The 27,395-nt window shown below is 44.3% G+C and overlaps 1 protein-coding gene across 2 annotated transcripts in view; it reads right to left on the bottom strand.

Annotated features, from left to right (window-relative positions):
- The window catches only part of ELOVL5 (ELOVL fatty acid elongase 5), a 70,432-nt gene that overhangs the window by 17,906 nt on the left and 25,131 nt on the right, over nt 1-27,395 (bottom strand). For both annotated transcript variants that reach the window (XM_055405961.2, XM_055405959.2), the window contains exons 2-3: nt 11,571-11,636; nt 7,695-7,882 (exon numbers count right to left, since the gene is read on the bottom strand). In XM_055405961.2, the coding sequence (XP_055261936.1) occupies nt 7,695-7,882; nt 11,571-11,628 (246 nt within the window). In that variant the 5' untranslated portion in view covers nt 11,629-11,636. The remainder of the gene's footprint in view (nt 1-7,694; nt 7,883-11,570; nt 11,637-27,395) is intronic.

The raw sequence follows: 27,395 nt of genomic DNA on the forward strand, positions 1-27,395 counted from the left end.
TTGGCCACCTCATGCGATGAGTTGACTCACTGGAAAAGACTCTGAGGCTGGGAAAGGTTGGGGGTGGGAGGAGAAGGGGACGACAGAGGATGAGATGGCTGGATGGCATCACCGACTCTATGGACATGAGTTTGGGTGAACTCTGGGAGTTGGTGATGGACAGGGAGGCCTCGCGTGCTGTGATTCATGGGGTCGCAGAGAGTCAGACACGACTGAGCAACTGAACTGAACTGAACTGAGAAACAGCAATTCACTTTAGAATTTATTAAGTCAAAGGTGCATGTTGAAAACTTACAAGTAACTACTAAATCATACAATAAGTAACTTTTAAATCAGCAAAATGAAAAAAAAAGTTCAACAGAAAGCAGGAAAGAAAGCAAAAGAGCAAAGAAAACTTACACACGAAAGGTGATAGAAGTCATTCTAAAATAATAATGAGCACAGTAAGTGAAAATGGATTAAAATTTCCCCACTAAAAGTGTCAAGATTCAATCATTAATTCCTAACTGTATGCCTGGCAAAAATCACTCAAATCGGCACAGGGGACACATCCAAGAACATTCAATGCAGCATTGTTTTTTGTTTTGGGGGGAGGTTTCTGATCAGAGAGAAAAAAAATTACTTTTTAATTTCTTAACTGCAAAAGCCCTTTACCTCAAATGCCAACATATACATTTATTTCTAGCTAGTAAAGCACATGAGAACCACAGCCTAGGAGAATAAATATGAAAATAACAAAACTCTGCTTATGTACTATACCCAAAAAGTACAAAATGCAAAACAAAAACGAAGTTTCTGTGAAGGAGAAAGATAGTGTTGGGAGATAATTTTTCAAGGATCTCAACTCAACACTGTTAAATTGGAAACAACCTACATGTCCACCCAAAGAAAAATGGACTTAATAAATTCTAACAATTAAGTAATAAAAAGGAGTTAAAACTACTGAATGAAATCTCTAAGATTCAACATATCTTCTCAAAACATAATGCTGACTGGAAAAAGCTACTAGAAAAAGAGTATATTGAAGCCATACACCACTCATTTTAAAAAAAAACAACAACTGTCTCCAAATAGCCTGTAAGTTATCATATAGACAGGAAACAAACTGGCACTTCAGAAGACAGCTACATCTGTGAAGGTGCTGCACTTCTGATGCCTTTTTGTGATGTTTTCTTTTTAAACAGAAAATTCAAATCAGTAATGTCAATATTTGTTAGGTACCTAGATAAATATTTCTGTGATTTTATTTTCCATATTCTGAAGTAGTTTCAAACTTACAATTCTAAGTAAAAACTGAAAAAGGGAAGAAAAAAATAAGCTCTGAATCTATGCCAATTCAGATCACCGATCCAGTGAGCAACCAATCATTTTCTAAAATTACATTTTAAATGTTCTGAATCTTTGCTTCACGTTATTGAATTTTCTCACACTACTTTACCAACACGCAGGTCTCACTGCAAGGGAATAAACTAACACTCAAAAAACAATCGTGTGTTTAGTCTGTGATTCATCTTTGTTAAAGTATTAGTAAAACATGGTTCCAACATTTGATTTTTTCTGTCAAGGCTGGAGCCATGCTAACAACAGGACAAGAAAAACGTGGAAGGAACAGTGCAACCGCAGCCAGTGAGGTGCGCGTGAGGGTCACAGGCTGGAGGGCACATCCCCAGGACACCGTGATGGAGAGGACGCATCAGGCTCCTTGGGAGCATGGGGAGGCAGGGGCGGCTGGGATCACTGCTTCAGAGCCAAGCCCTCAAGAGGACACAGAGGAACTGACCTTGAGACAGGTCCTCAGAAACGAGACAGGGCCTGTCAAACGGTGGCGGGCTTGGGTCTGAAGAAATTGGAGTTTCTAGGGGGCAGAGACCCAAAGAAAGGAAGAGGCTGGTCTTGGGGGTTTCAGTGGACGGGGTACAGGAAGGCAGCCAGCGGTACTCTTCATTCAAGGTTAAGATCTACGTGCTGACTCTGCTTCCCTCTGCTAGTGCCGAGTCCCACGATTCCTGCACGGGACGCTCCCCTCTGGACTGTGACAAACCGATTAGATCCTCCTTGCTTTCGTGACAAGAGCCCAGAGGCCAGGAGAGCATGGCAGACACACCAGAAAGTCCCAGGTCAGGACAGAGCAGCCACCTGAGTGTTTGAGATGTTAACTTAGGAGTTATTAGAAAAGTCCCAGGTCAGGACAGAGCAGCCACTTGAGTGTTTGAGACGTTAACTTAGGAGTTATTAGAAAAGTCCCAGGTCAGGACAGAGCAGCCACCTGAGTGTTTGAGATGTTAACTAAGGAGTTATTCTACTGGGTGAGAACAACAGGGGAAACCCAAGTCCAGTGCAGCCCTGAATAACCAGGGAAGAGTCACAATCTGGCATTTGTGGGTGGGGATTCTCTGATCCTGGGGATGAGGGAGGAGAAAGACATATGGATGATCTGAAAGCACAGTGGGGCTTCCATTCAGATGAAACATGCCCTGCCTCTCAGGGGTAGGGTGGGTAGAAAGGCTTGCTAGATTTTTATGTCTGCTGTGAGCACGGAGTTTTACAAAGCTGAGTAAGTAATGCAAAATTAGTTGTTTCTCTTTTATAACTTGACACTTTATTTTCAAGCCTTTACCACTGACTTTGATCTTAGACAACACCTCAGTTCAGTTCAGTTCAGTCGCTCAGTCGTGTCCGACTCTCCGCGACCCCATGAATCACAGCACGCCAGGCCTCCCTGTCCATCACCAACTCCCGGAGGACACTCAAACTCATGTCCACAGAGTCGGTGATGCCATCCAGCCATCTCATTCTCCGTCGTCCCCTTCTCCTCCCGCCCCCAACCTTTCCCAGCATCAGAGTCTTTTCCAGTGAGTCAGCTCGTCTCATGAGGTGGCCAAAGTATTGGAGTTTCAGCTTTAGCATCAGTCCCTCCAATGAACATCCAGGATTGATCTCCTCTAGAATGGACTGGTTGGATCTCCTTGCAGTATAAGGGACTCTCAAGAGTCTTCTCCAACACCACAGTTCAAAAGCATCGATTCTACGGCGATCAGCTTTCTTCACAGTCCAACTCTCACATCCATACATGACCACGGGAAAAACCATAGCCTTGACTAGACGGACCTTGGTTGGCAAAGTAATGTCTCTGCTTTTTACTATACTATCAAGGTTGGTCATAACTTTCCTTCCAAGGAGCAAGCGTCTTTTAATTTCATGGCTGCAATCAGCATCTGCAGTGATTTTGGAGCCCAAAAAAACAAAGTCTGACACTGTTTCCACTGTTTTTCCATCTATTTCCCATGAAGTGATGGGACCAGATGCCATGATCTTTGTTTTCTGAATGTTGAGCTTCAAGCCAACCTTTTCACTCTCCTCTTTCACTTTCATCAAGAGGCTTTTGAGTTCCTCTTCACTTTCTGCCATAAGGGTAGTGTCATCTGCATATCTGAGGTTATTGATATTTCTCCCAGCAATCTTGATTCCAGCTTGTGCTTCTTCCAGCCCAGCGTTCCTCATGATGTACTCTGCATATAAGTTAAATAAGCAAGGTGACAATATACAACCTTGACGTACACCTTTTCCTATTTGGAACCAGTCTGTTGTTCCATGACCGGTTCTAACTGTTGCTTCCTGACCTGCATACAGGTTTCTCAAGAGGCAGGTCAGGTGGTCTGGGATTCCCATCTCTTTCAGAATGTTCCACAGTTTATTGTGATCCACACAGTCAAAGGCTTTGGCATAGTCAATGAAGCAGAAATAGATGTTTTTCTGAAACTCTCTTGCTTTCTCCATGATCCAGCGGATGTTGGCAATTTGATCTCTGGTGCCTCTGCCTTTTCTAAAACCTGCTTGAACATCTGGGAGTTCACGGTTTACATACTGCTGAAGCCTGGCTTGGAGAATTTTGAGCATGACTTTACTAGCGTGTGAGATAAGTGCAATTGTGCGGTAGTTTGAGCATTCTTTGGCATTGCCTTTCTTTGGGATTGGAATGAAGACTGACCTTTTCCAGTCCTGTGGCCACTGCTGAGTTTTCCAAATCTGCTGGCATATTGAGTGCAGCACTTTCACAGCATCATCTTTCAAGACTTGCAATAGCTCAACTGGAATTCCATCACCTCCACTAGCTTTGTTCGTAGTGATGCTTTCTAAGGCCCACTTGACTTCACATTCCAAGATGTCTGGCTCTAGGTCGGTGATCACATTATCGTGACTATCTTGGTCGTGAAGATCGAAGTTTAGACTTAAATTGAAGAAAGTAGGGAAAACCACTAGACCATTCAGATATGACCTCAATCAAATCCCTTATGATTATGCAGTGGAAGTGAGAAATAGATTTAAGGGACTAGATCTGATTGATAGAGTGCCTGATGAACTCTGGACGGAGGTTCGTGACATTGTACAGGAGACAGGGACCAAGACCATCCCCATGGAAAAGAAATGCAAAAGAGCGAAATGGCTGTCTGAGGAGGCCTTACAAATAGCTGTAAAAAGAAGAGAGGCGAAAAGCAAAGGAGAAAAGGAAAGATATAAGCATCTGAATGCAGAGTTCCAAAGAATAGCAAGGAGAGATAAGAAAGCCTTCCTCAGTGATCAATGCAAAGAAATAGAGGAAAACATCAGAATAGGAAAAACAAGAGACCTCTTCAAGAAAATTAGAGATTCCAAGGGAACTTTTCATGCAAAGATGGGCTCGATAAAGGACAGAAATGGTATGGACCTAACAGAAGCAGAAGATATTAAGAAGAGGTGGCAGGAATACACAGAAGAACTGTACAAAAAGGAGACAACACCTAATCCCAATCTAAAACATACTGCTGTTCAAACATACAATACTTCTAATTCAGAGATCTGTGACCTTTTCCCCAGAAATAAACATCAAGTTCCTGAGGTAATTAGAAGTAAAGCCATAGGTATACCTATGGCTGATTCATGTTGATGCTTGGCAGAAACAAACAGAATTATCCTTCAATTAAAAATAAATAAATTTAATTATAAAAAAATAGTTAAGCCATGTCTCTCCTTTGATTTTCTTTCTACCAAATGCATAAGCTATACCTTAAACTGAATTTCACAGTTTTAAGATAGTCATTTGGTTATTTTCCTTCTTCAGGTCATTTTAAAGCTTCAGTGACCCCCGCCCTTTCATTTTCTCTCCCTCTTTCAAATAAGATTTATCTTGCCTACTTGCAACAGTTAATTTTATTTATATTAACCCAGAACTTATGGGGAGGGAGGTGGAAGGGGGGTTCAGGATGGGGAACACATGTACACCTGTGGCAGATTCATATCAATGTATGGCAAAACCAATACAATATTGTAAAGTAATTAGCCTCGAATTAAAATAAATAAATTTATGTTAACAAAACAAAACCCAGAACTCTGCCAAACAGGTATGAATTCATACCACAGGATTAAACAAACAAAAATATCAATGGCTACATATTTATTTTTAAAATTCCTTACAGACCCAAATACACGGATAAGCAGGAGAGTAAACAGAGACTAATGGTCATGACTACACCAATCGTGTGACCATAGGCAATGGCTCCAACTCTTGGCACATTTCCCTGAAGTGAAGGGCCCAGCTGAGCTCCAGGATCCCTGTAATTTGTTCGGTTATAAGACTCCATAATTGTCCTGTGTTTTAGTATTCACTGGACTATAAGTGCTAAGAAAAGAAAAAAGGGAAAAACCAGTAGCTACAATGAAATTTAAAAGTTGACAAAAGATATGTTATCAGGATATTCCTGAAGGGTTTATGTAAGTACAGGAAAAAAAAAAAAGTCAGGCAAAATCCAAAGTAAATATCATCTAATGTGGATACTAGGGTTAATTTTCAACTCGAGACTATCTGCTCTGGCTCTATTTTTATAAACTTGATTTAAGGATTATTGTCCTCTTATCCATTACTTCTCTATGTAATCTAAGTTGTGAGTTAAACATATTTAACCTCCTTTGTATATTTCCTACATCTCTGTATTCAGGGCTTAGATACTGCTCAACGTTTTCTAATGTTCCCACCAAGCTGTCTCGGAGGAAAAACTGGTACTTCCTACTACAACGCTCTTATTAATAGATCCCCCAAATTCAGTCACATGCACTTGGCAGCAATTTATTCAGCACTTTCTTCCCCTCTTTACCAGCAAATTAGTTGTTTGAGGGGTTAAATTATGAAGTTGTGATTATATCTCTGGGGCTTGAGAAATATATAAGGCAGATAACTTAAGTTCTATAAGATTTAATAGTCTTAAATACTTTTTCTCTAGAATATTGCTATGTGTAGTAGTTAACTCTATAAGAGCCTTCATAAAAAAATGGCTCTCTTAAATATCAAGTATGGGAAAGTATGCGGTTCACTCTGAGACAGCTGACAGCTCACTGCGGCTTTGTCCCTGGAACACAGAGATGAGCACAGGGCTGGGCCCAGGCCTGTCACTGCCCCTGCCTCCAGGCCCGCAATCTCCATCTCGGAGGCTAATTAAACTGCTTTCGCTCTAGAACAGGACAGAAAAGAAGCAAAAAAAGGGCTTGTAAGCATTTCACAGACTGTTGGCATGAAAGCAATGAGAATCGCATCTATAAATTCTTAATCACAAAACCTCTACCCTGCTTTATGAAATTCACGTGGGGGACCTGACCCAGGCCTCCCTCTGTGGGAGTGTCTCTGACCATCAGACACTGTGCTTCCCACCAGCTCCTGCATCACAGACCCCCGCACATACCCACACAGTCAGGCAGACCCCCACCACAGCTCGAGGCTGGTGGGGAAATCACTGTAAGATTCATATTACTTTTTCTCCTTTTCCTCTCCTTTCCTCTCCTTGGAGAATTAAAGTCACAATGAAAGGCTAAAAATCTAAGCAGGAGTACTTGAAAGTGTTTATGTATGGCATCATTCTCCACCCCAGAGATTTAGGAGTAGTTTTGTGCTGTAAACCTGAACAGTGTAGTTCTGCTCCTAAAATGCATATAAATCGTGCTTATTCCAGAGAGAGCTCTCCTCTTCTTCTACTTTAAAGCCTGACTGTACTGTCAAAACAGGAGGCTTAAGTACTGATCTGATGTTATCTTCCACTCTTACTTAAGCCTTTGAGATCATCAAATTTGGTTTTCAACATCTCTGTTTTATAGAAGAAACAATCTGGCCTGAACTTACACAGACCATTCAAACCCTAAACACCAACCTCACTATCTACTCTTCTCAGCTTTTTATAAAAATAACTTGTCCAATCTCCAAGCTGCTGACAGTGATCAGATCAACATGGAGAGAGGCTGGCTGGCCACAAACACACCAGACTCAACTCTGCCCACTTCCCCGCGGCCCCACCGCCTCCCAATAAGAATCAGGCATTTATTAAATGCTTCCTAATAAAATGCTGGGTTTTTTGCATTTTGTTCAATTTCTACTCTGTATTTTGCTTCCATGAGAGCATTTCTGAAAATGTTTAATTCTGAGTATAACACAAAACATACATAACAAAGAATCAATATCAAAGGCTTCTATTTTAGATACTCCAGAAGGCACATTTGTACGAATAACTCTAGAGTTTTGAAAAATCGATTTTAGAACATCCTCAAAAACGCATTCCTATACCTGTCCTCCCCTCCGCCACCCCACTGCTGGCCTTCTCCACTTAGAACTGAGATTCAGGACAGTGACACCAAGGCCCTGAAGCAAGAGGAAGCCGTGTCAGCCTCTGACTTACCTCACAGAACATATAAAGAGACAGCAGAGTGAGTCCGAGGTTGTACACCACTAAAATCCCCCGGCAGGAGAATGGTTGCCTAGTCTTCATATATTTTGGTCCCAGCCACACGATTAGCAAGTACAGGATGGAGCAGACCAAGGTGGGGACGTAATTGTCCAGAAGAAACCATCCTTTTACTCGAGTATCTGGAAAATTGTAAAAGAAAAAAACATTCAGTGATAATAAAGTAGATTAAAAAATAATAACAATGTGCTTCAAACATGAAAAAATTTTCTCTAACCACAATGTTCCCAAGCCAAAAAAGCAACTCGAAGAGGAACTGTGAGTCTTCCATACACAGGCTCAAGGTGAGGCTCTCATTCATGTTCTAAATAATAATGTGCGTATTATCCGGGGCTTTGCTAAATGACTTTTATAAAATCTGTTCTGAAGAATCTTAAAGAAAACAAGGAGAAAGCTCAATTTTTCACTAACTGGGTTGATTAACCAGGCTTGCTGAATTATGCATGGGTCAAGGAAACCCTAGAAATGGCAATCTTTGAGCTCCGAAGCGCTCCATGTCAGTCCAGGGTCAGCCAGTCTGTCTGGCATGGGCAGACTCAGAAAACGTGCCACTTGGCCAGCTCAGAGATCGTCTCTGATTCAACAGGCCTCGTCTGCGGAGTGCCATGGTCAACAGCAGCAGGGGCGGTAACTTTTTAAAAGAGAGTGAAGCAGTGATGACCGGATAAGGGCAGAGCAGAAGCGTGAGAGAGAAGACCTACATTATTGATTCAAGGACATTACTGATACAGGGAGGACCTCCTGCCTCCCCTCGCCTCCCCTCGGCAGGAAGGAGGAGGAAAAGGACAGTGGACCAGCCCCTTCTTAGACCTCCTGGCTCAGCCATCTTGCCACTCTCTTCAGGGCTCTCTCCCTTGACCTTGCAGGACAAGCACGGCTTAAGCAGAACGTCCGTCCACTTGGGGAACCACCGTCAGTCTCCCTTCTTGCAGACACCCTAAATTCTCCCAGTGTCTCTGTTTCTTGGCTTCAGAGGGAGACCCCCTCCACCCTCTGCTCACTGATGCTAGGGGGGTGGTGATGGTGGTTTCACTGATCTGTGCTTCTCAGAAGCCCTTTAGGGAAGTGGCTGCCCCAGCTTATTAGTAACTTATTAGTGAACAAGAGGATTCTTAACACCTTTTATTCTCAGCTCTGGGCCTGAGGCTGTCAATTCTGAGAACACAAGTTCCTACTTAGCAACTAGCATCAGACTGTTATGTATGTTTATGTGTACATAACACCACAAACACAATGAATGCACCTACAAAAACCTCCCATTTCTTTATTTAAAGCTGTTTTGCATCTTGAAAATTTATTTTAATTACATTTTCCAACAGATCTTCATTTTCCTATGTCACCAAGCATCCAAGTATTTCCTGGGTGGCTGGCCCTAACCCCAGGTGGTAAATCCTTAGGGAGCTAGTCAATCTTGAAGCCCTAACCCACCCCCGGGGGACTGGTTCAGATAAGAGCACGTGGAGCAACTGCGGCCACTGAGCTCCGAGGAGACGACCGTTTGTGAAGCGCTCTGGGGACGAGTTTTCTGGTTCTTAAAACTATGCAAAAGATCAGACTTTTTTCTCCTCCTCTGGAGGTGCAGCCTGGAGCTTCAGTAGCCAATCCGCAACCACGAAAGATGGGGGGACCTGAGCTGAGCAGAGCTGCTGACTCACTGAGAATGTAAGGTAGGAAATGACAAGAACAGGGTCCCTGGGTAACATCACAGAGCCCCTAAAATAGCTCAGATCTCATAATGTTACTATTGCTGTTGTTTGGTCACTAAGCTGTGCCTGACCTTCTGTGACCCCATGGGCTGCATTGTGCCAGGCTTCCCTGTCCTTGCTGCTGCTGCTGCTAAGTCACTTCAGTCGTGTCCGACTCTGTGCGACCCCATAGATGGCAGCCCACCAGGCTCCCCCATCCCTGGGATTCTCCAGGCAAGAACACTGGAGTGGGTTGCCATTTCCTTTTCCAATGCATGAAAGTGAAAAATGAAAGTGAAGTCGCTCAGTCGTGTCCGACTCTTAGCGGCCCCACGGACTGTAGCCTACTAGACTCCTCTGTCCATGGGATTTTCCAGGCAAGAGTACTGGAGTGGGTCGCCAGTGCCTTCTCCCTGTCCTTATAACAGCTCAAACTCATGTCCACTGAGTCAGTGATATCATCCAACCATCTCATCTTGTCATCCCCTTCTCCTGCCCTCAATCATTCTCAGCATCAGGGTCTTTTCCAATGAGTTGGCTCTCTGCATCAGGTGGGCAAAGTATTGGAGGTTCAGTCCTTCCAATGTAAGCTAATAATTTTTATTACCGTTTCAGCCATTTAAAATTAGAGTTTTGATCCCACAACACTGAAAGAAGGCATCATCCCAACATGAGCACAGACAGATGGTTCTGGCTTGTTCTTTTCCAGGGGCCACACAGTAATTTAGCTTGTTCCCCGTGGAAGAAGTTTTGACAAGCAGTGCCGCTAAGCAGCCTCCTTATACATATCTCTGCTGAGTCAAAGGGCACGTGCATTTTAACAGAAAATACAACTGCCCTCCAGAGAGGTTACCCCATTAGACTTTCTTCACTTCCTCACTATTATCACAGATGGCATAAGCTTTACTGCTTCTCTGCCTTATTAAGAGATGAAGTTCCTTTTATTGTTTTCTTTGTATTTTAAAAACCATGAGTCAAATGGAGACTCTATCTGTTTAAAAGCCTCTGGGAGTTTTCCTATGAATTGTTCTGTGAACCTCCCAAGTTCCCCCTTTACAGGTGAGATGTTAGAGATGATATTAGAAGAAGGCGTAATATTTGGAGCTGACTTACTTGTCCTGAAGGACAATGAAAGATGAGGAGGGTGAGAAGTGAGCTCAGGCACATACACTTATCCAGTGATGTGACACTTCACAAAAAGACGTTCAGTTCAGTTCAGTTCAGTCGCTCAGTCGTGTCCGACTCTTTGCGACCCCATGAATCACACACGCCAGGTCTCCCTGTCCATCACCAACTCCCTGAGTTCACTCAAACTCACGTCCATAGAGTCAGTGATGCCATCCAGCCATCTCATTCTCTGTCATCCCCGTCTCCTCCCGCCCCCAACCTTTCCCAGCATCAGAGTCTTTTCCAGTGAGTCAACTCGTCACATGAGGTGGCCAAAGTATTGCAGTTTCAGCTTTAGCATCAGTCCTTCCAATGAACACCCAGGATTGATCTCCTTTAGAATGGACTGGTTGGATCTCCTTGCAGTCCAAGGGACTCTCAAGAGTCTTCTCCAGCACCACAGCTCAAAAGCATCAGTTCCTCAGCAATCAGCTTTCTTCACAGTCCAACTCTCACATCCATACATGACCACTGGAAAAACCATAGCCTTGACTAGGCGGACCTTTGTTGGCAAAGTAATGTCTCTGCTTTTTAATATACTATCTAGGTTAGTCATAACTCTCAAAAAAGACATTAGAAAGGCCTTAAAACTGTAAAACGGGAAGGGTTTTAAAGCCCTATTGCGGCAGTGCATTTTGAAAATCGGATTCAGCTGGAGACTCACAAGAACTGAGCAACCTGTGCCACCAACAGTGATGAAATCTGTGGCATGCTCAGGCTGTAAGCTTGCAACATAATCCGATCTCCACTAAAGTCAGCAGAGGTTCCCAGCACCTGTGTCTCTGCCCCTGCAGTCAGGGGACCTTGCACCTGTTCATGACTTCAGGACTCCAAGCCCCTGGTATCTAATCATAGAAAATGTGCATGGCTTCTAGACTGTCTTCATGCAATATTCACAAGTTGCCTGTAACAAGGAGTGGGAGGACGGATTGGAGAGCAAGACTCAAAACCACCTTACCTCGGGGGCCGAGCCATGCCCGGAAATAGGTGCTAAGCGATGCATCGAAGTGTTCCATTTTAAAACCTATTAAGAAAAAGAGACATTGATTAATCTCTACTCAAAATGCTTTCTGTAGTTTTTTTTTTTTTTATAAAACAAGAACAAATTCTTTTCAGAGAAGACACTCTGGACAAGGTTAAGTTCCTCATGTTCAAACAACTTCTTTTTAAACTCACAATAACTTATGTGCTAAGTTCTCATTTGTAAAGCAAAAGGGAAGACACAATTCCATGAATTCACTTTACAAATAAGTGAAGTGCCAGTTTTCTGTGCTTCTTTTCTCAGCTCCATAAAAATTCTCTCTGTGAAGCTGAAATCTCAGAGGGGAGAAGGACAGAACCAGACAGAAAGCAGGCAGAAGGGGGAAAGTCCATCAGGGCAAACAGGACTGCCATGGGGAGAAAATGGTTCCTCTGCCGGGTGTTTTTTTATTAATTACTGTCCTAACATACTTCATGTCCACAGCAAAAAATTCAAACATTTAAAACGAAAAGAGGCAGTAAGAAAAATCTCATCATTCCGGTCCAACACAATCCCTCAGACCCACTGTCAGAAGGAGCTTACTGGTACCATTTCTTGGGTATACTTCTGAAGGTTTCTCTCCTCTAAGCACAAAAGATGACACAAGCTGAATGAGAGTTTCTGTAACTGTTGGTCGCAACCCATTAATACTGATACATGATCAGATCAACTTTGCATTAAAAATAACAAACTAATCATCATAATCAGAGTGCTCTGTCCTTAGGGAGAATAAATAAATACTGCCATGAATCTTCAGTGCTACTGTACCATTATTTATGAGTGTGATGTAAACTGCATTCTTACTGAGGTAAGCACAAAAGGAAAACAGTTGGGAAAACACGTATACTGAGTACTGCGTGTATTGTAACATCTTGGAGACTGTCTCATAGCTGTGGTTAGAGACCTACCTCCATCTTCAAAGATTCTATAACTCCCTACTTTCCCCCATTTGAGATTTACAAGTTAGTGAAGCATCTTTTCATCTGCGCATTTATTTACATCTGCGCATTTATTTACAATATGTTCTCTATGAAAGTCAGGAGGCACATTTTTCACTGTCTTGGTTGTTACTATTACAGAAATAACCACAAGTATTTTTTCCTTCCAAGGGCAAAGGCAAAATTGGTTTCATCAACGAGCAGCTTAATGCAACGTCTCTCCCTTGGCTGGCCACGCTGAAGCCTACGTCTGATCCTTCATCTAATTTCATGGATAACTACCTTAAAGTAGTTTGGAATTACCTAATGGATTCTAGTAGTTACAACAACTAAGTCAGCCTACCCTGGTTGTGAGAGGCACAGGCGTAGCCATCAATGACATCTTGAAAGCCACAGCTACTAGGGTTCTGTCCCAACATCTGTCCTTCCCTGGGGGTGACTCAGGAGGTCGTGGACTCCTTTCAACCAAGAAGCCACTAGCTTCCCACACACCCAAATGCCAACAATTAGACACGCCACCTTTGCCCCTCAGCAGTTACACAACCAGACACAGAAGCACAGCAGGCTGGCAGGGGGTCAAGTGGTTCCATGTGGGCTCTTTATCAGACAATCTGGGTTTGAAACCCATTTTCTCCACTTACTAGTAATATGACCTTGGCCCATAGGAGTTATTTAACCTCCTACCTGCTGCTGTTGCTGTTTAGTCGCTCAATTGTGTCTAACTCTCTTGCAACCCCACAGACTGCAGCCCTCCAGGCTCCTCTGTCCATGGAATTCTCCAGGCAAGAATACTGGAGTGGGTTGCCATTTCCTCCTCCAGGGGATCGTCCAGACCCAAAGACTTGAGCTTGTATCTGCTGCACTGGCAGGAGGATTCTTGACCGCTGGTCCACCACAGAAGTCCCTCCCATGTTCCTACCCGCAACATGTGGGAAATAATAATTGCCCCTCAGGGGCAAAAATTCCAGGCTGGGGCAGGAACACACACGCGTAAAATATGTAAAGTAAATGTTGGCATGAAAAAATAAAGCACGGTAAAGAGGATGGGATCGTGGAGCAAAAATTTCCTTTGGAAAATGAAGTTGCCACTCACAGAAGGTAACCACAGAACAACGAGAAAGGGCACTCCAGTTCAAGGGCCGGCTGGGGGCAGTGGCCTGGAGACATCTGTCCCCTCCTCCCCGCCTACCAGGGCTCACAGAAATCAACCCCAAGGCGTGGGGAGCATGTGGCCACAGGCTGGCAGGAGAGGCGGCACCTTAGCTGTGCTCACAGCCTGTCCCCACATCCCCTTCGCAGCTAGCTCCCCAGCATACAGCCACTGCAGAACAGGACAAAAGGTCCCAGCAAGTGAACTCCTCCCGCTGGGCGGCCCGCCCCGCTGGGTGAACTGGGCACTTGCTGAGCGGCCTGTGGGCAGAGCTGTACTCTTTTGTACTTTTCTAAAAGAACAGGAGAGGCATGGGGCCCTGCCAAGCCCTTGACACTCTGCCTGGTGATCGGGGGTCACGGGAACGGCATGACCCACTTTGCACAAATGTCCAAGTGCACCTCCGGGTCTGTGGCCCTCCCACCCACGGCAGATTCCCATCTTCTGAGCCACCCATGGGCCGGGAACGTCACTTCACTACCAGAGTCATCCTACTGGCGGCCCCGGGTGAGCTGGGCCATGCAGGCACACAGCTGCTCTGGACAATCGTACTGGCAGGGACCAAGCCCAGGCACTGGGCCCACGTGAGAGGAGCTCTGGTCCTGAGCTCAGCAAAGAATAAGCCATTCTTTGATGTGACTGGTTCCCCACATTGAGACGGGAAAAGGGGATGCCAGTCTTCCCAGGAAGCTGACACCAAGCCAAGCATCACCTCCCCACCCTCTTTAACCAGGAGTCTCTGGCACCCACCCAACCTACAGGGGCTTCCAGAACCGCAGGTCATGACGTGGAGGGGTTGGATCCATTAAAGGAAAAAAAAAAAAAAGTCTAACCATGACAGTATTCAAAAGTTCTTCACCAGGTCAAGGGCCACACACACAAAATGATAAGGAAAACACGTTAAGGGTCGAAAACAGAGGCAGGTACATTAGAACAGATTTTGAAGTATCCCTCTTTTACACACATTTTCCAAAAGACACTGTCTGTTGAACATTACTTCCCACTATCAAATTCTAGAGTGTTTCTGGTAACCATGTGGCTGTATTACAATTGTGTCTCACTAAGAAACGAAATTACTAACCGGGGCTAGGAATTACTCTGTATTAAAAAGAGGATGCGACAGAGTTCTGTGCACCTTCACCTAAATCAAAGATTAGTCCTGTGACCCTGGGCAAGTTCCTGGCACACTACTAAGTACTTCAGGATTGACGTTAGCCTCAGGCCTAACTTCAAGAGAAGTGTTGAAACTGCCAGAGCTCAGAATATAAAAAACCTGGAAACAGACAGCAGAGTACAAAAGGTCAAAATCCGAACCCCCTAAAGAGAGCCGGGCTCCTGTGGACGATCCATTTGTCCAGGAGTCAGCTCTGCCCAGGAGAAGTGCCAGGTGAGGCTGAACAAGCGTTCTTTCTTCACTATGATCTAGACTCACACAGAATTCACTGGAGGCTGGAAATAAGATACGACAACAAGTTTCCCAGCAAACCAGTGCCCCCCTTCCCTTTCCACTTGGCCCTGGAGAGGGACAACAAACTGGGAGCAAACAAGGCGGTGGGGGTGGCCACCAGGGAATGTGGCTGGGGTTAAAGAGACCTGCTTCCATCACAATTCTTGGGATGAAGATATGAGTCTCAGTTAAAATGCAAATGCTAATCATCTTGGCCATGTATACCTGGAGCAGGAGAAAGCGAGAAAGCTGCTGAGCACATGGAAAGTACCTGGATCTTCAGGCAAATCTGCTTTAAAAGATACCAAGATTAAAAAAAAATTACTACAGTAAAGGAGGTTAATTTTCATAAACCCACAACTAGGCTTCTTGCTGACTCTAAAGCTTAGCAGTGAAGATTTATTTTCAGGGTCAAGCCTTGGTTTCTCTTTCTGCCAAGGCAGTGGCAGCAGGGAGCAGCTAGTCTGCTTTGAAAGTCCCCTTTCCTGTAAAAATCAGTCAAGTCACATTGCTTCCAGTTTAAAAATGTGTTTACGGCAGACCCTTAACTACTGTTAACTTCCTCATCATGCCCAGTTCTATTTGTTTACTCATGTAGAATCTCACGGTCCGGCTAAAAATGAGTCAGCTAAGCCAAGCTTCCAGCTCCCAGGGGTCAGGAGGAAGTCTCCCTCCACTTTCTGTTCTCCGACCCATTCACCCCCTTAACAGTCCACTCCTGTTAAGCAGGCAGGGGAATGCTGTTCAGGTCGCTGCCAACAACACAAAACATTAAATAGTGCTTTAATTTGGTAGTCACAACACTGTTTCTTGAATTTACAAAGGTTTTTCTCAGCTGGAGAAAATCCGCTCAGGAGTGAGAGGAGGAAGCTAACCACACCTGCTCAGAAATGCTCAAATATAAAACTATCCTAAAGACCCTCAGGGGGAAAATCATCCAAGTACTTCCAGATAGGAAAGCAAGTTGATGACAGAATCCCTTCAGAAAGCCGGCACTTAAATAGATGTCAACTCTAGATTACATCTTGGCTTGGAAGAAATTATCTGCCACATCGACAGTGGCCTCCTCACTCTTGACAACTCGGGGATCTATGCCTTTTCTCCTTCTCCCTCGTTCTAAGGGCATGTCCAACTCCTGTTAATGTTCTGATGGAGTAGTTTTCTCTGGCTGCGCGTGTGCGAAGGGACATGGCTCTGTCTGGGCTTCAGACGAGTCACTGCAAAGCTGGGGCACTGCCAATTCCGGCTGCAGGTCAGCACCATGGTTGAAGGCTGAGGCCCTCGTTCTGGTGTAAGGGACAATCGAGGGAAACTAAGTGCTGCCACACTCAACTATTCCCTCATACAAAAATTAGACAGGTTAGGGACTTCCCTGGTGGTCAAAGAATCTGCCTTCCAATGTTAGGGCCGCGGGTTCGATTCCTGGTCAGGGAACTAAAATCCCGCATGCCACGGGACAGCTAGAGAAGCCTGCATGCTGCAAAGAAAAACCCCAACTGCGGCAACTAAGACCCATCTAAATCTGAGAAGTAAATAAATATAAAAACTTTTTTTTAATTAAAAAAATTTAGGTTAAAAGGGACGCCCCCTCCATCGTCTCCAGCTCCTTGACTGGCCACCAGTTAACTGAAAAGCACTGTTCTAACCATTGCCGGAGAAGGACATTCCATTCTTTTAAAGCAGTGGAGGATCGCCCAGTGGCTCTGTTCTTAAATGAATCTCTGTGGTCCTCCCTCCCAGTTCTGTCTCTATGCTCTTTCCAAGGCCCAGGTTAGACGTCAAATGACTCCCCCTTGGCCTCTGGTAGCTTCCATGGATATTCTTATTCACAACTAAAGCATACAACATATCATCAAAGTTCTCCTACTAGAGATCCCACACACCAACCCACTTACCCCACAAGCATCTGGAAAAGGGTTCACTGTAGAAAATTACTCTTGGATGACTTAATTTTCATTTGAAATCAGGAGAATAAGACAGGTGACATCTGGCTTGGGTGGAGGCATACTGTCATTTAGAAAAAGACAAAGCAAATCTAGACACAGAAAACTCCTTGCTGGTGGATACAGACCGGACTGCTGCGGATGGATGGGGAGCTCTGCTCCCCCAAAGAGCTTAGATAACAGAAACTCATCAATCCGCACAAGGCTGCAGGGAGACAAGGCAAAAGGTCAAGTGTCGGGATCTGGTGACTGGTTTTATTTCTGTGCTCCCAGTGATGCTGAGAATGACTGCCCTTCACGCCACCAGTCACTGGAAAGGCAGCTGACTCAAGTTAACAAATATTTAACAAGCACCTACTGTGTGCCAAGCAGTGTATGCTTGCTAGGAAAACAGCAGAGATGGACATCCTTCTGCCCTCCTGAAACAAAGTGGTAGGCAGTGTATTCACCCATGATGCTTTGATAAGAGACCCCAGAAATTTCTGGTGGCTCAGACGATAAAGAATCTGCCTGCCAATGCAAGAGACCTGGGTTTGATCCGTAGGCTGGGAAGATTCCCTGGAGAAGGGAATAGCAACCCACTCCAGTATTCTTGCCTGGAGAATTCCATGGACAGAGGAGCCTAGAGGGCTAGTCCATGGGGTTGCAAAGAGTCAGACACAACAGAGCAACTAAGATACAACACCTATTTGGGAAGTCAGCGGGAAAATGGTGGCAATTCACCTTGGCCTCATTTTCTAATGCGGATCATTACTTTCACTATCTTAATCAGTGATAAAATTGCAGGCTTATGTTTAAAGTGCTGTGACTGTCAGTCACGCTGTAATTATGTGCTCATTTGTTCACAATCCCCATTAAACTCCAAGCTCTTCAAGGGCAGAACCTCTGGCCTTCTCATTTGTATCTTCAGAGCCTGGAGCTATGCCTGACAGACTGTGAATTTCTGGCTGAAAACATGAATGAATAAACCCACATCTCAGAATCACCCAGAAGCTTTAAAAAACAAATTTTGGGGGGACCCACTTCTAGAAAATGATTTAGTAGTCAAGGGACTGAAAAAAAAAATTTTTTTTTTGAAGTTCCTTAGGTAATTTGATGAGTAACCTCCTACGCGAACCACTTCTGTGTATATAAACTGGGCTTTTGGACACTAATGAAATCTGCGGCAGACAGTATCCATATTATGTATTACAATGACAGTCTAGACTAGGACAGCAGTCAAGGACAAAATGTTTTTGATTCCTACAAATTAAGTTACAACTCCCTGTTTGTTCTAGCTCTACCAGCAGGAGCAGGGGATGGGGTGGGGAGGTCATCTCTAAGCCCATTAAGTTAGAGATCAGTTATATTTTTAAAACACAGTATCACATAGCATATATACCATATAGTCAGCACGCGTTAAGTAGTGTAAAATCCCTGTCCACTCTGGAATGCTCTTATAAAGAATATTCCCCAGTAGTAGCTGGCTGTTCTTGTTGTTCAGTTGCTAAATCATGTCCGACTCTCTGCGACCGCAGGGACTGTAGCCCATCAAGCTCCTCAGTCCATGGGATTTCCTAGGCAAGAATACTGGAGTGGGTTATCATTTCCTCCTCCAGGGGATCGTCCTGATCCAGGGATTGAACCCAACTCTCCTGCACTGGCAGGTGGATTCTTTACCACTGAGCCTCCAGGGAAGCCCTTAACCAGCACTTCGCAGGCTGACAGGTATCAATGGTGGCCAGGTCTGCAAAGCTCAGCCAGGGAGCATCTGCCTTGCTGCCTGTGACCCTCAGCAGCTGTTCTTGGCACAGGATGGATTCAGTAACTATGTGCCTGGTCACACTGATCTGGGTAATACAAAGGTGCCACCGAGTGGCTGCCAATGCCAGAACTCACGGCACATACTGCCCAGAAGGACGCAAGGTGGACAATGGGAACAATCTGGACCCTGGCCAAGTGGTGGGCTCAGGCTCTGTTACTGTCAGCCCTATACTGAGACACTTCTGATTGGTTTCATTTCCTGGATTAGAGGACTGAGGTATCTTCACATGAACTTGACATCTGCAGAAGGCAGCCCCTAAGATGGTCCCCAGCAAACCTCTCTTGCACTGGACCAGGGCCGTGGGTGTGACCAGCGGAACACAGCAAAAGGGATGGTGTGTCACTTCTGGGGTGAGGTTATAAGAGCCACTGTGACTGGCATTGTGGTCAGTGTGCTTCTCAGATGACTAGCTGCTCCGGGGAAAGCCAGCTGCACTGTTGTTAGCCATTCTACTCGGAGGAGGCGGGGGTGGGGGGGTCATGCACAAAGAAACCGAGGCCTCTGCCAATGACCGCCCTGTGAGTAAGGAAGTGGACCCTCTGGCCTGGGCCTGCCGGTGACTGTGGCCCCACAGCCAACTCATCACAGAGCCTGAGCCAGAACCACCCAGCTCAGCCTCTCTGGGCCTCCCGACCCTCAGAGACTGTGTGGGATGATAAATGTCTGCTGTTTTAAGCTGCTGAATTCTGCAGTAACCTGTTACTTAGCAATAGAGTAAACTAACAGGTCAGTGGGGGTTAGAGGGGGTGTTTCAAAGCCAACTCCCCTTTCCCTTGCTGATTTTCCTTCTGGTTACCACACTCAACTGAGGCATCAATTAGAAACATGGCCCTAAAACACAGACACAGACACACAGACACTCAACCGAGGCACCAATTAGAAACATGGCCCTAAAACACACACACACACACACACACACACACACACACACCAATTGGAAACACGGCCCTAAAACACAGACACAGACACACAGACACTCAACCGAGGCACCAATTAGAAACATGGCCCTAAAACACACACACACACACACACACACACACACACACACACACCAATTGGAAACATGGCCCTAAAACACAGACACTCAACCGAGGCACCAATTAGAAACATGGCCCTAAAACACACACACACACACGCACACACACACCAATTGGAAACATGGCCCTAAAACACACACACACACACACACACACACACACACACCCCTTGATTTACAATGGTAAGGATATGAAAAGGCTTGTATACTCTAAAGTATAGAATTTGGTTATGAAAGAGTATAAAACTTTCATTGCTAGTCTGAAGCTTGACAGACAAGGGATCTAACATTTATTATATATTACACACCCAGATTTTCAAAGACTCAGTAGAGACTTATCCCCATTTTCTACATGAGGAAATTAAAGTTCAGAGACTTTGAGTAACCTGGCCAAACAGATCCATTTAGTTATCTGCAGGTTTATATGACTTAAAGCAGCCAAGTGTCCTGGTTCATTGGAACTTGGTTTCCTGGGACTCCATATGAGGAAAAAAAAAAAGGCACATTAGGATAAGAGTCAGTTACCCTGCTATGTATGAATCCTGTGCTCTCTGCAAACCACCACACAGCTGATTCTTTTTTTAAAATACTTCTTAAAAGCTATCATTTTGACAGCTTGTGATCTGCAATGAATTTTGAAATGTCACCAATGAAAATGAAAACCACAAGCCTTTCTAGCCTTTAATCTCACAGGATCCAAGAAAGACTTTTTTCCTGCAAAAAAGTAAAACAATTGCTGTATGACAAAAGCCAGCAAGAAAAATTTTCAGCCTGAGTTTCTGCAATTGGGTCCACAGAGGATGAGTAGGCAACCGCTCGTCCTAGCCAGCCTCCTGGGCCCTTGCAGCTTTGCACCCAAGTCGGGTGCTCTGGCATGAGGTGTAGGCAGGGCCCCAGTCTCCTCTTCCTCTCTACCCAGAGAGAGACTGCTGACACCACTGGGAAGTCCTGTATTAGCAGTGTCTGAGGGATCTCCCTAGGTGGTAGGTCAGGGGGCCACCTATCAGCAAGGTAGTACCATCCCTTTCACTTTAAAAAAGATCCACATAACACCCACCAGAAATGCTGTAACCATAAACACAATTGTCGGTGAGGACATGGAGAAACTGGGACATTCATTCATCATTTGGGACTGTCAAATCGTACATCTTCTCTGGAAAATAGCTTGGTAGGTCCTAAAAAAGTGGAACACAGAGCTACCATATGACCCAGTAATTCTCCTCCTAGGTATAAGTGCAGAAGAAATGAAGACAGATGTCCACATAAAAACCTGCACACAAATACTCACAGCAGCAATATTTATCATTGCCTCCCCCAAAAGGTGAAACCCCGATTTCCACCAGCTGATGAATAGATAAAAGGCATATTGTATGTTTTCAGCCATAAAAAGGAATAAAGTATTGATACATGCTGCAACACAGATGAACCCTGAAAACATTACGCTAAATTACACAAGTCGGACGCAAAAGGTCACATACTACACGATTCCATTTTGTAGGCAATGTCCAGAACAGGCAAATCCATACAGACACAAAGTACGTTAGTGGTTGCCAGGGGCTGGGGAGGGGAGGATGGGAAATAATTGCCCATGTGTATGGGATTTTTGAGGTAATGAAAATGCTCTGGAATTAGATGCACTCAAAATTAAAAATAAACATTAAAAAACCAGAGATACTTTTAAAAAAACAAACCTTAAAATTCTGCATTCTCAAGCTCACTTGTAAAAATCCTTATACTAATAAAATAAAAGCAGAAGTGCATTAGGATTTAGTTATATGATTGTCATCAGTGATATCAGCAGCAGGAAAATGGCGGGGGGACCCTTTAAATATCCATCTAAAAGAAATTTGCTAAATTATGGGACAGGCACACAATTAAACATTATGTTGTTATTAAAATGAAGCTCCTGGGCATTTATCCTAGAGCAAAGACTGACGCTCCCACAAAAGCCTGTACATGAATGCTCAGAGCAGCTTTATCTGTAACAGCACCAAATCAGAAACACCCAAGGTGGTCCTCAAAAGATAATTAAACAAACCCTGGGTACATCCACATCACTGAATACTTCTCAGCAACAAAAAGAACACATTTCTGATACATGTAACAACTCAGATGTATCCCCAGAGAGTTAATGTGAGTGGAAAAAAGCTAACCCCTTATATAACATTTTGAAATGACAAAATTACAGAGATGGAAAAGAGATAAGTGGTTGCCAGGGGTTAGAGATGGAGTGAAGGCAGGAAAGAAGCCGATGTGGCTATAAAAGGGCAACATGTGCGATGGAAACATTCTACTTCTTTTCTCTAACAATGTCAGCAACCGGTTGTGGTACCAAACTACAGTTCTGCACCATGCTTCCAGGGAGGTGGAATTAAGTAAAGGGTACTTGGGATCTAGGATCTCTGTGTTATTTCTTATAACTGCTTATCAACCTGAAATTACCTCGAAATAACAAATTACATTTTTTAAAAAAGATCCACAAAAGTGAGAACAACCACCACCCAATAAACACAGTAAGCAACCGACGTTTTAAAAAATTCAAACGCCCCCTCGCACCTCCCACTGACACAGAGTGGTGACTTCCTGGCATCCTAAGAGTTTCTGCCAGAAGGGAACAGCGTGAACCATGACTTCATTCATGAAAACGTAACCTTTCACCTAAATGTTGGAGTTCCCACTATTTTACTTTTCATATCTGTCTAATTTAGCTTTCCAATATGATTTACCCCGACTACTCAGGTGATGGGAGTACTGTTTGAGCAGTTTAATGTTTTAATTTTTTTGGGCAGTGCCTCTAGGCGTATGGGATCTTCGTTCCCTGACCAGGGATTGAACCTATGCCCCCTGCTGTGGAAGCATGGAGTCTTAACTACTAGACTGCCAGGGAAGGCCCCAGTCTAATGTTTTTACTAACTTCAAGGGACCATACCTCTCACACAGGCTTGTTTTCAGAGAGTAAGAAAATCGTTAAGCATACCAAATAAAATCTTCCCGAATAAAATCAAAGCTTTGATGATTCGGGGGCATTCTGTGATCCTAAAGGGTTCCAGAGTCAGAATCCTGAACGCCCCATCCCATCTAACAGAACCATGGATGGGCAGGCATAGATAACTGGGATACATCTGTAAATCTATTATGCTTGTCTGGTTTAAATAAGAACTTCACGTCCTCTGTTATTTCTGTGCCATTTTCTATTCTCCTACAGAGAACATAGAAAACTTTAGGCATCAATATAGTTTCGAGTTGTCACATTCTAGATGTTTTTTGCTAAAAATATCAAGAAAAGCTTATTCCATTATGAAAAGTAAAAACTGCTTTCTTCTGTCTCTGGGGCCATTTTCTGTCAATCTGATGAAAATCACAAAGTGCTGAAGAAGCACTTTTATAAGTGGAGGAGTCCTACATTCTGGGATCCCAGCTTCCTGGGCGTGTGCGGTGCGGGTGGCAAGTCGTGTCCTGCAGGGGCCCTGGATGGGAAGGAAGCTTCGATGCCTACAGCTGCCCAGAGCACAGACACTGGCCAGCAAGGGCTGTGGGGACTTCTGTAACCCTCTCTGGAAATTCTCCAGCGAGATTAGATCTCTTCCGAGCAAAGCTTTTCTCCTTTTCACCAAGTGCTACTTTCAACGATTGTGCCACTGTGTTTAAAACCCCCCTGATGACCATTAAAGATGAAATACAGAGAATGAGGCCCTAAGGTATTTCTGTTTGAGTGGAACTCCAAGTATTTCAGCAAGTCACATGAGTGTAACTGAATATTCTGACTGGCTAAGAACAAGATTTTCCCTCATTTCAATTCTCCCCAAGTAACAGCATTCAACTCCAAGCTGTCATAAAAGCCATTTTGCTGTAACAAAATGAAGATTCAGAAGCCAGTGATTGAATTAGCATGAAGTCAATTAGGTGCCCACCTGCAGCCAGAACATGCAAAGAGAGGCACTAACAGGCCTGAAAGTGAACATGAGGGACACAGTTAAGAAGGAGAAAAAGACATTCATGTATAGAACTTGTGAGACATCTTTCCAGGAGAGCTCAATCAGGAAATTTCAAGAAAAGAACTTAGGCGGTAAAATGGCACACATTACTGTTTAGCAACAGGCCTTTCATGGGCATCAAATGTGTTTAAGGAATCAGCAGAGATAGGCAATGTGGTCCTTTGATCAGAAATCGAGCTATTGTCTAGCTGGAACTCAACATTCTTAGTGCATTTAAAAACACAAATGTTCCAAGACAAGCCATTTTAACTGGGGGAAGTGGGGAGGGACAGATATAAAAGAATACATGATATCCTACCTTGATCTGGGAAGCTTATCACATGTTCCTAGAAAGAACGAAATAAATGCACTTGAAGAAAATTAATAGGACTATAGAAGCAGTGACATGTGGAAAATATACTGTGGCTTTCTCCAATGATGATCTTCATATACATGAACAATTTAATATATGCCCTCAGGTTGGAGAAGGGAAGGGAGTGTGCCTTGATCAGCTCGGACTGCTATAACAAAAATACTGTAGACAGGTGGTTTAAACAACAGACCTTTAATTCTCACAGTTTGAGGGGCTGGCAAGACCAAGGTCAAGGTTCACTGAAACCTTCCCAAAGGCCTCACCTCCATATACCATCACACTGAGTTAGGGTTTCAACATATGAACCATGGAAGGGAGGGCGGGGGTGGAGGGGAGGCACAAACATTCAATCTATAATAAAGAGGTGGTTTTAAGAGACAAAGGGAATGACTGATTACAAAGTCTAAAGAAAATTGCTACTTTTAAAAAACCTAGCCTCTAGAGTGAATCATTTTCATTCATTCACTCCCTCAAGTTATCAAAACACATTATCTCTACTTTACAAAAGGGCTGCGTTCCAGATAGCTGCTGTTCTTGCGTGTATCCTCAGTCGTGTCCAACTCTCTGAGACTCCATGGACTGTAGCCTGCCAGACTCCACTGTTCATGGAACTTTCCAGGCAAGAAAACTGAAGTGGGTTGCCATTTCCTTCTCCAGGGGATCTTCCCAACCTAGGGGTCAGTCTGTCTTTTATGTCCTCTGAATAGGCAGGCGGATTCTTTACCACTATGCCATGCTGGGAAGCCCTGTGTTCCAGATGTTAATTTATAAACTAGCCATCTGGCCTTTGGAAAATTCTATTTTCTGTATTCTATTTTCCATAGAAATTGTGATATTTGTAGCTCTAGACCTCTTGGGGATTCCACCCCAATTGTAAAAATATGATTAAAGCAAAAGTTAAAAAAAAGGAAAAAGGTGGCCTTCTCTCTATCCCCGGATGGCAGAGAGTTTGAGTAAAACTGACAGAGTCTCCCACATCCTAGGAACCCTCAATTCCCAAATTAGGAACCCTAGCTGTAAATGGCTAACAGATCTCCAGATGAGCCCTAAACTAATACTGAACTCATAATGAAGTGCCAACTAGTCGTACGAGAAAATAATCTTGTGTAATATGTGTGTCATGTGAGTTACTATGTTCTGGGTTCTGACACTTTCACACTATAGAACAATCTTCAGTAGGCTGTACAGACTTCAGTTTCTTGATCCATAAACATGTGTAATAATGCCTTCATCCGAACAGGATTCTTGGGAGATTATATGAGACACTTGGGGGCAATGCATGGGCACCTCAATTCAACTCCAAGCTGTCAAGACACATGTGGCAGCTATTTTTATGATCATCAAACATACATTCACGGCATTGTGGGAGGCACTGGGACACGGACCATAGGACAGTACAGCCGCCTCCAGAGAAGTCAGAGTCTCACCAGGGAGAGAGAAGTGGTAACTAACAAGCTAAAGGAGATGCCCGGACAAAGGATGTGTGGATTCTACTCACGGACCAGTGGGTCACAGGGGCACGTGTGAGGCTTGCCAGTGGGAAATGCGATGGGAGGAGGAGAGAGGAAAGTGAAAACTATGTTAGAGAAGCAGGTAAGAGCGCTAGTGTTTGCTTTTAAACTGGGGGCGGGTGGAAGGCTGGAAAGAGGGTAATTATCAAGGCTGTCAGAAGACTGCCACAATCACACAGGAGATGGAGGGCACTGTGAGGCCATGGCAGGGGAGGGAATCAGGCCGGGGCCATAGGAGAGATGGCAGGAAGGCGAGATGAGGGAGAGAAGGAAACCTACTGGCTCTGACTCTGCACCCCACAGGCAGGACAGTCAAGGAGTCAGGGAGCACAGAGTCACAGGGGAGGGGAGAAGGGAAATAGGGAAAGTTCTGAGGATCTTAGAAATGTACTGCCAGCTACTAATTTCATTCATCACAGACCCATCATGCCTGCTGAGTCAGGAGGCAGGCTGTGCGTTGAGAGTTACTGACTGCAAACTAGTGAATGTTCTCTGTAATGACATGTTCTCTTGTAAGAAAAATCTGCAAGACGAACTGGGCACTGAGTCTGTCATGTTAAGTATAAGAAATTCAAGGTTAAATAATCTAGGACCTAAGCCACACATGTGTTTAGGGATTTGTGCTCTTGCTAAGAAAACACTAAGCCAGCTACTCTCTAACATGAATTACACACTTCAGGGAGGTTGAATTATTAAGCAAACTGCTATTTTGCTCCACTAAACGGTGTGCTAACGACTGCTATGAAAAACTTTTCCAAAGTTACTCCCCCATCCCATCTCTCCAAAAGAATCTGAAAGCCACTTAGGACAGCCCAGCCCACCTTTTCAACCGGTTTTTCTTATTTACAAGTCCTTTTCTCTGAAGAGCCGCATGATGATACTAGTGGCAACTACCAGTCCTCACTATTTGTCAGCCGTTCTGCTATAACTGCACAAGGAAGGCCTCACGCGACCCCCACCAGCCCTTTCCACACCGCCTTCTCACAGGGGAGTACACTGAGGCAGAGGGCAGCGAAGTCCTTTATCCAAGGTCACGTCCAGAGCAGGCAGACTGACTCCAGAGCCTGCTCTTTTAACTACTCACTCTAGTTCTTATGCTACAGTAAAAACAAAAAAGGGATGCTTATTGCAGAAACTTGAAAAAATAGAAGAGGGCTTTTTTTTGGGGGGTGGGGAAGGGGTTCATTTTAAAGTAGAAACAAAAAGCCTCTGAGAATGTGGCAAAATCTACATCCCTCTTTCTGCCATTTACAAACAGAGTGACCTTGGGCAAGTCAACCTCTGAAAGCCTCAATCGTCTCACCTGAAGTATTCCCTTCAAATGGAAGTAAAAATTATACATAATTGGATGAAGTGGTTAGTGTATAGCATTTAGCACAGAGCTATGGTGTTGGAGAAGACTCTTGAGAGTCCCTTGGACTACAAGGGGATCAAACCAGTCGATCCTAAAGGAAATCAGTCCTGAATATTCATTGGAAGAACTGATGCTGAAGCTGAAACTCCAATACTTTGGCCTCCTGATGCGAAGAACTGACTCATTTGAAAAGACCCTGATGCTGGGAAAGATTGAAGGTGGGAGGAGAAGG

This window comes from Moschus berezovskii, chromosome 23 (genome assembly GCF_049115385.1).
Source record: "Moschus berezovskii isolate FMDL1 chromosome 23, NW_MosBer_1.0, whole genome shotgun sequence".
Taxonomy (NCBI): domain Eukaryota; kingdom Metazoa; phylum Chordata; class Mammalia; order Artiodactyla; family Moschidae; genus Moschus; species Moschus berezovskii.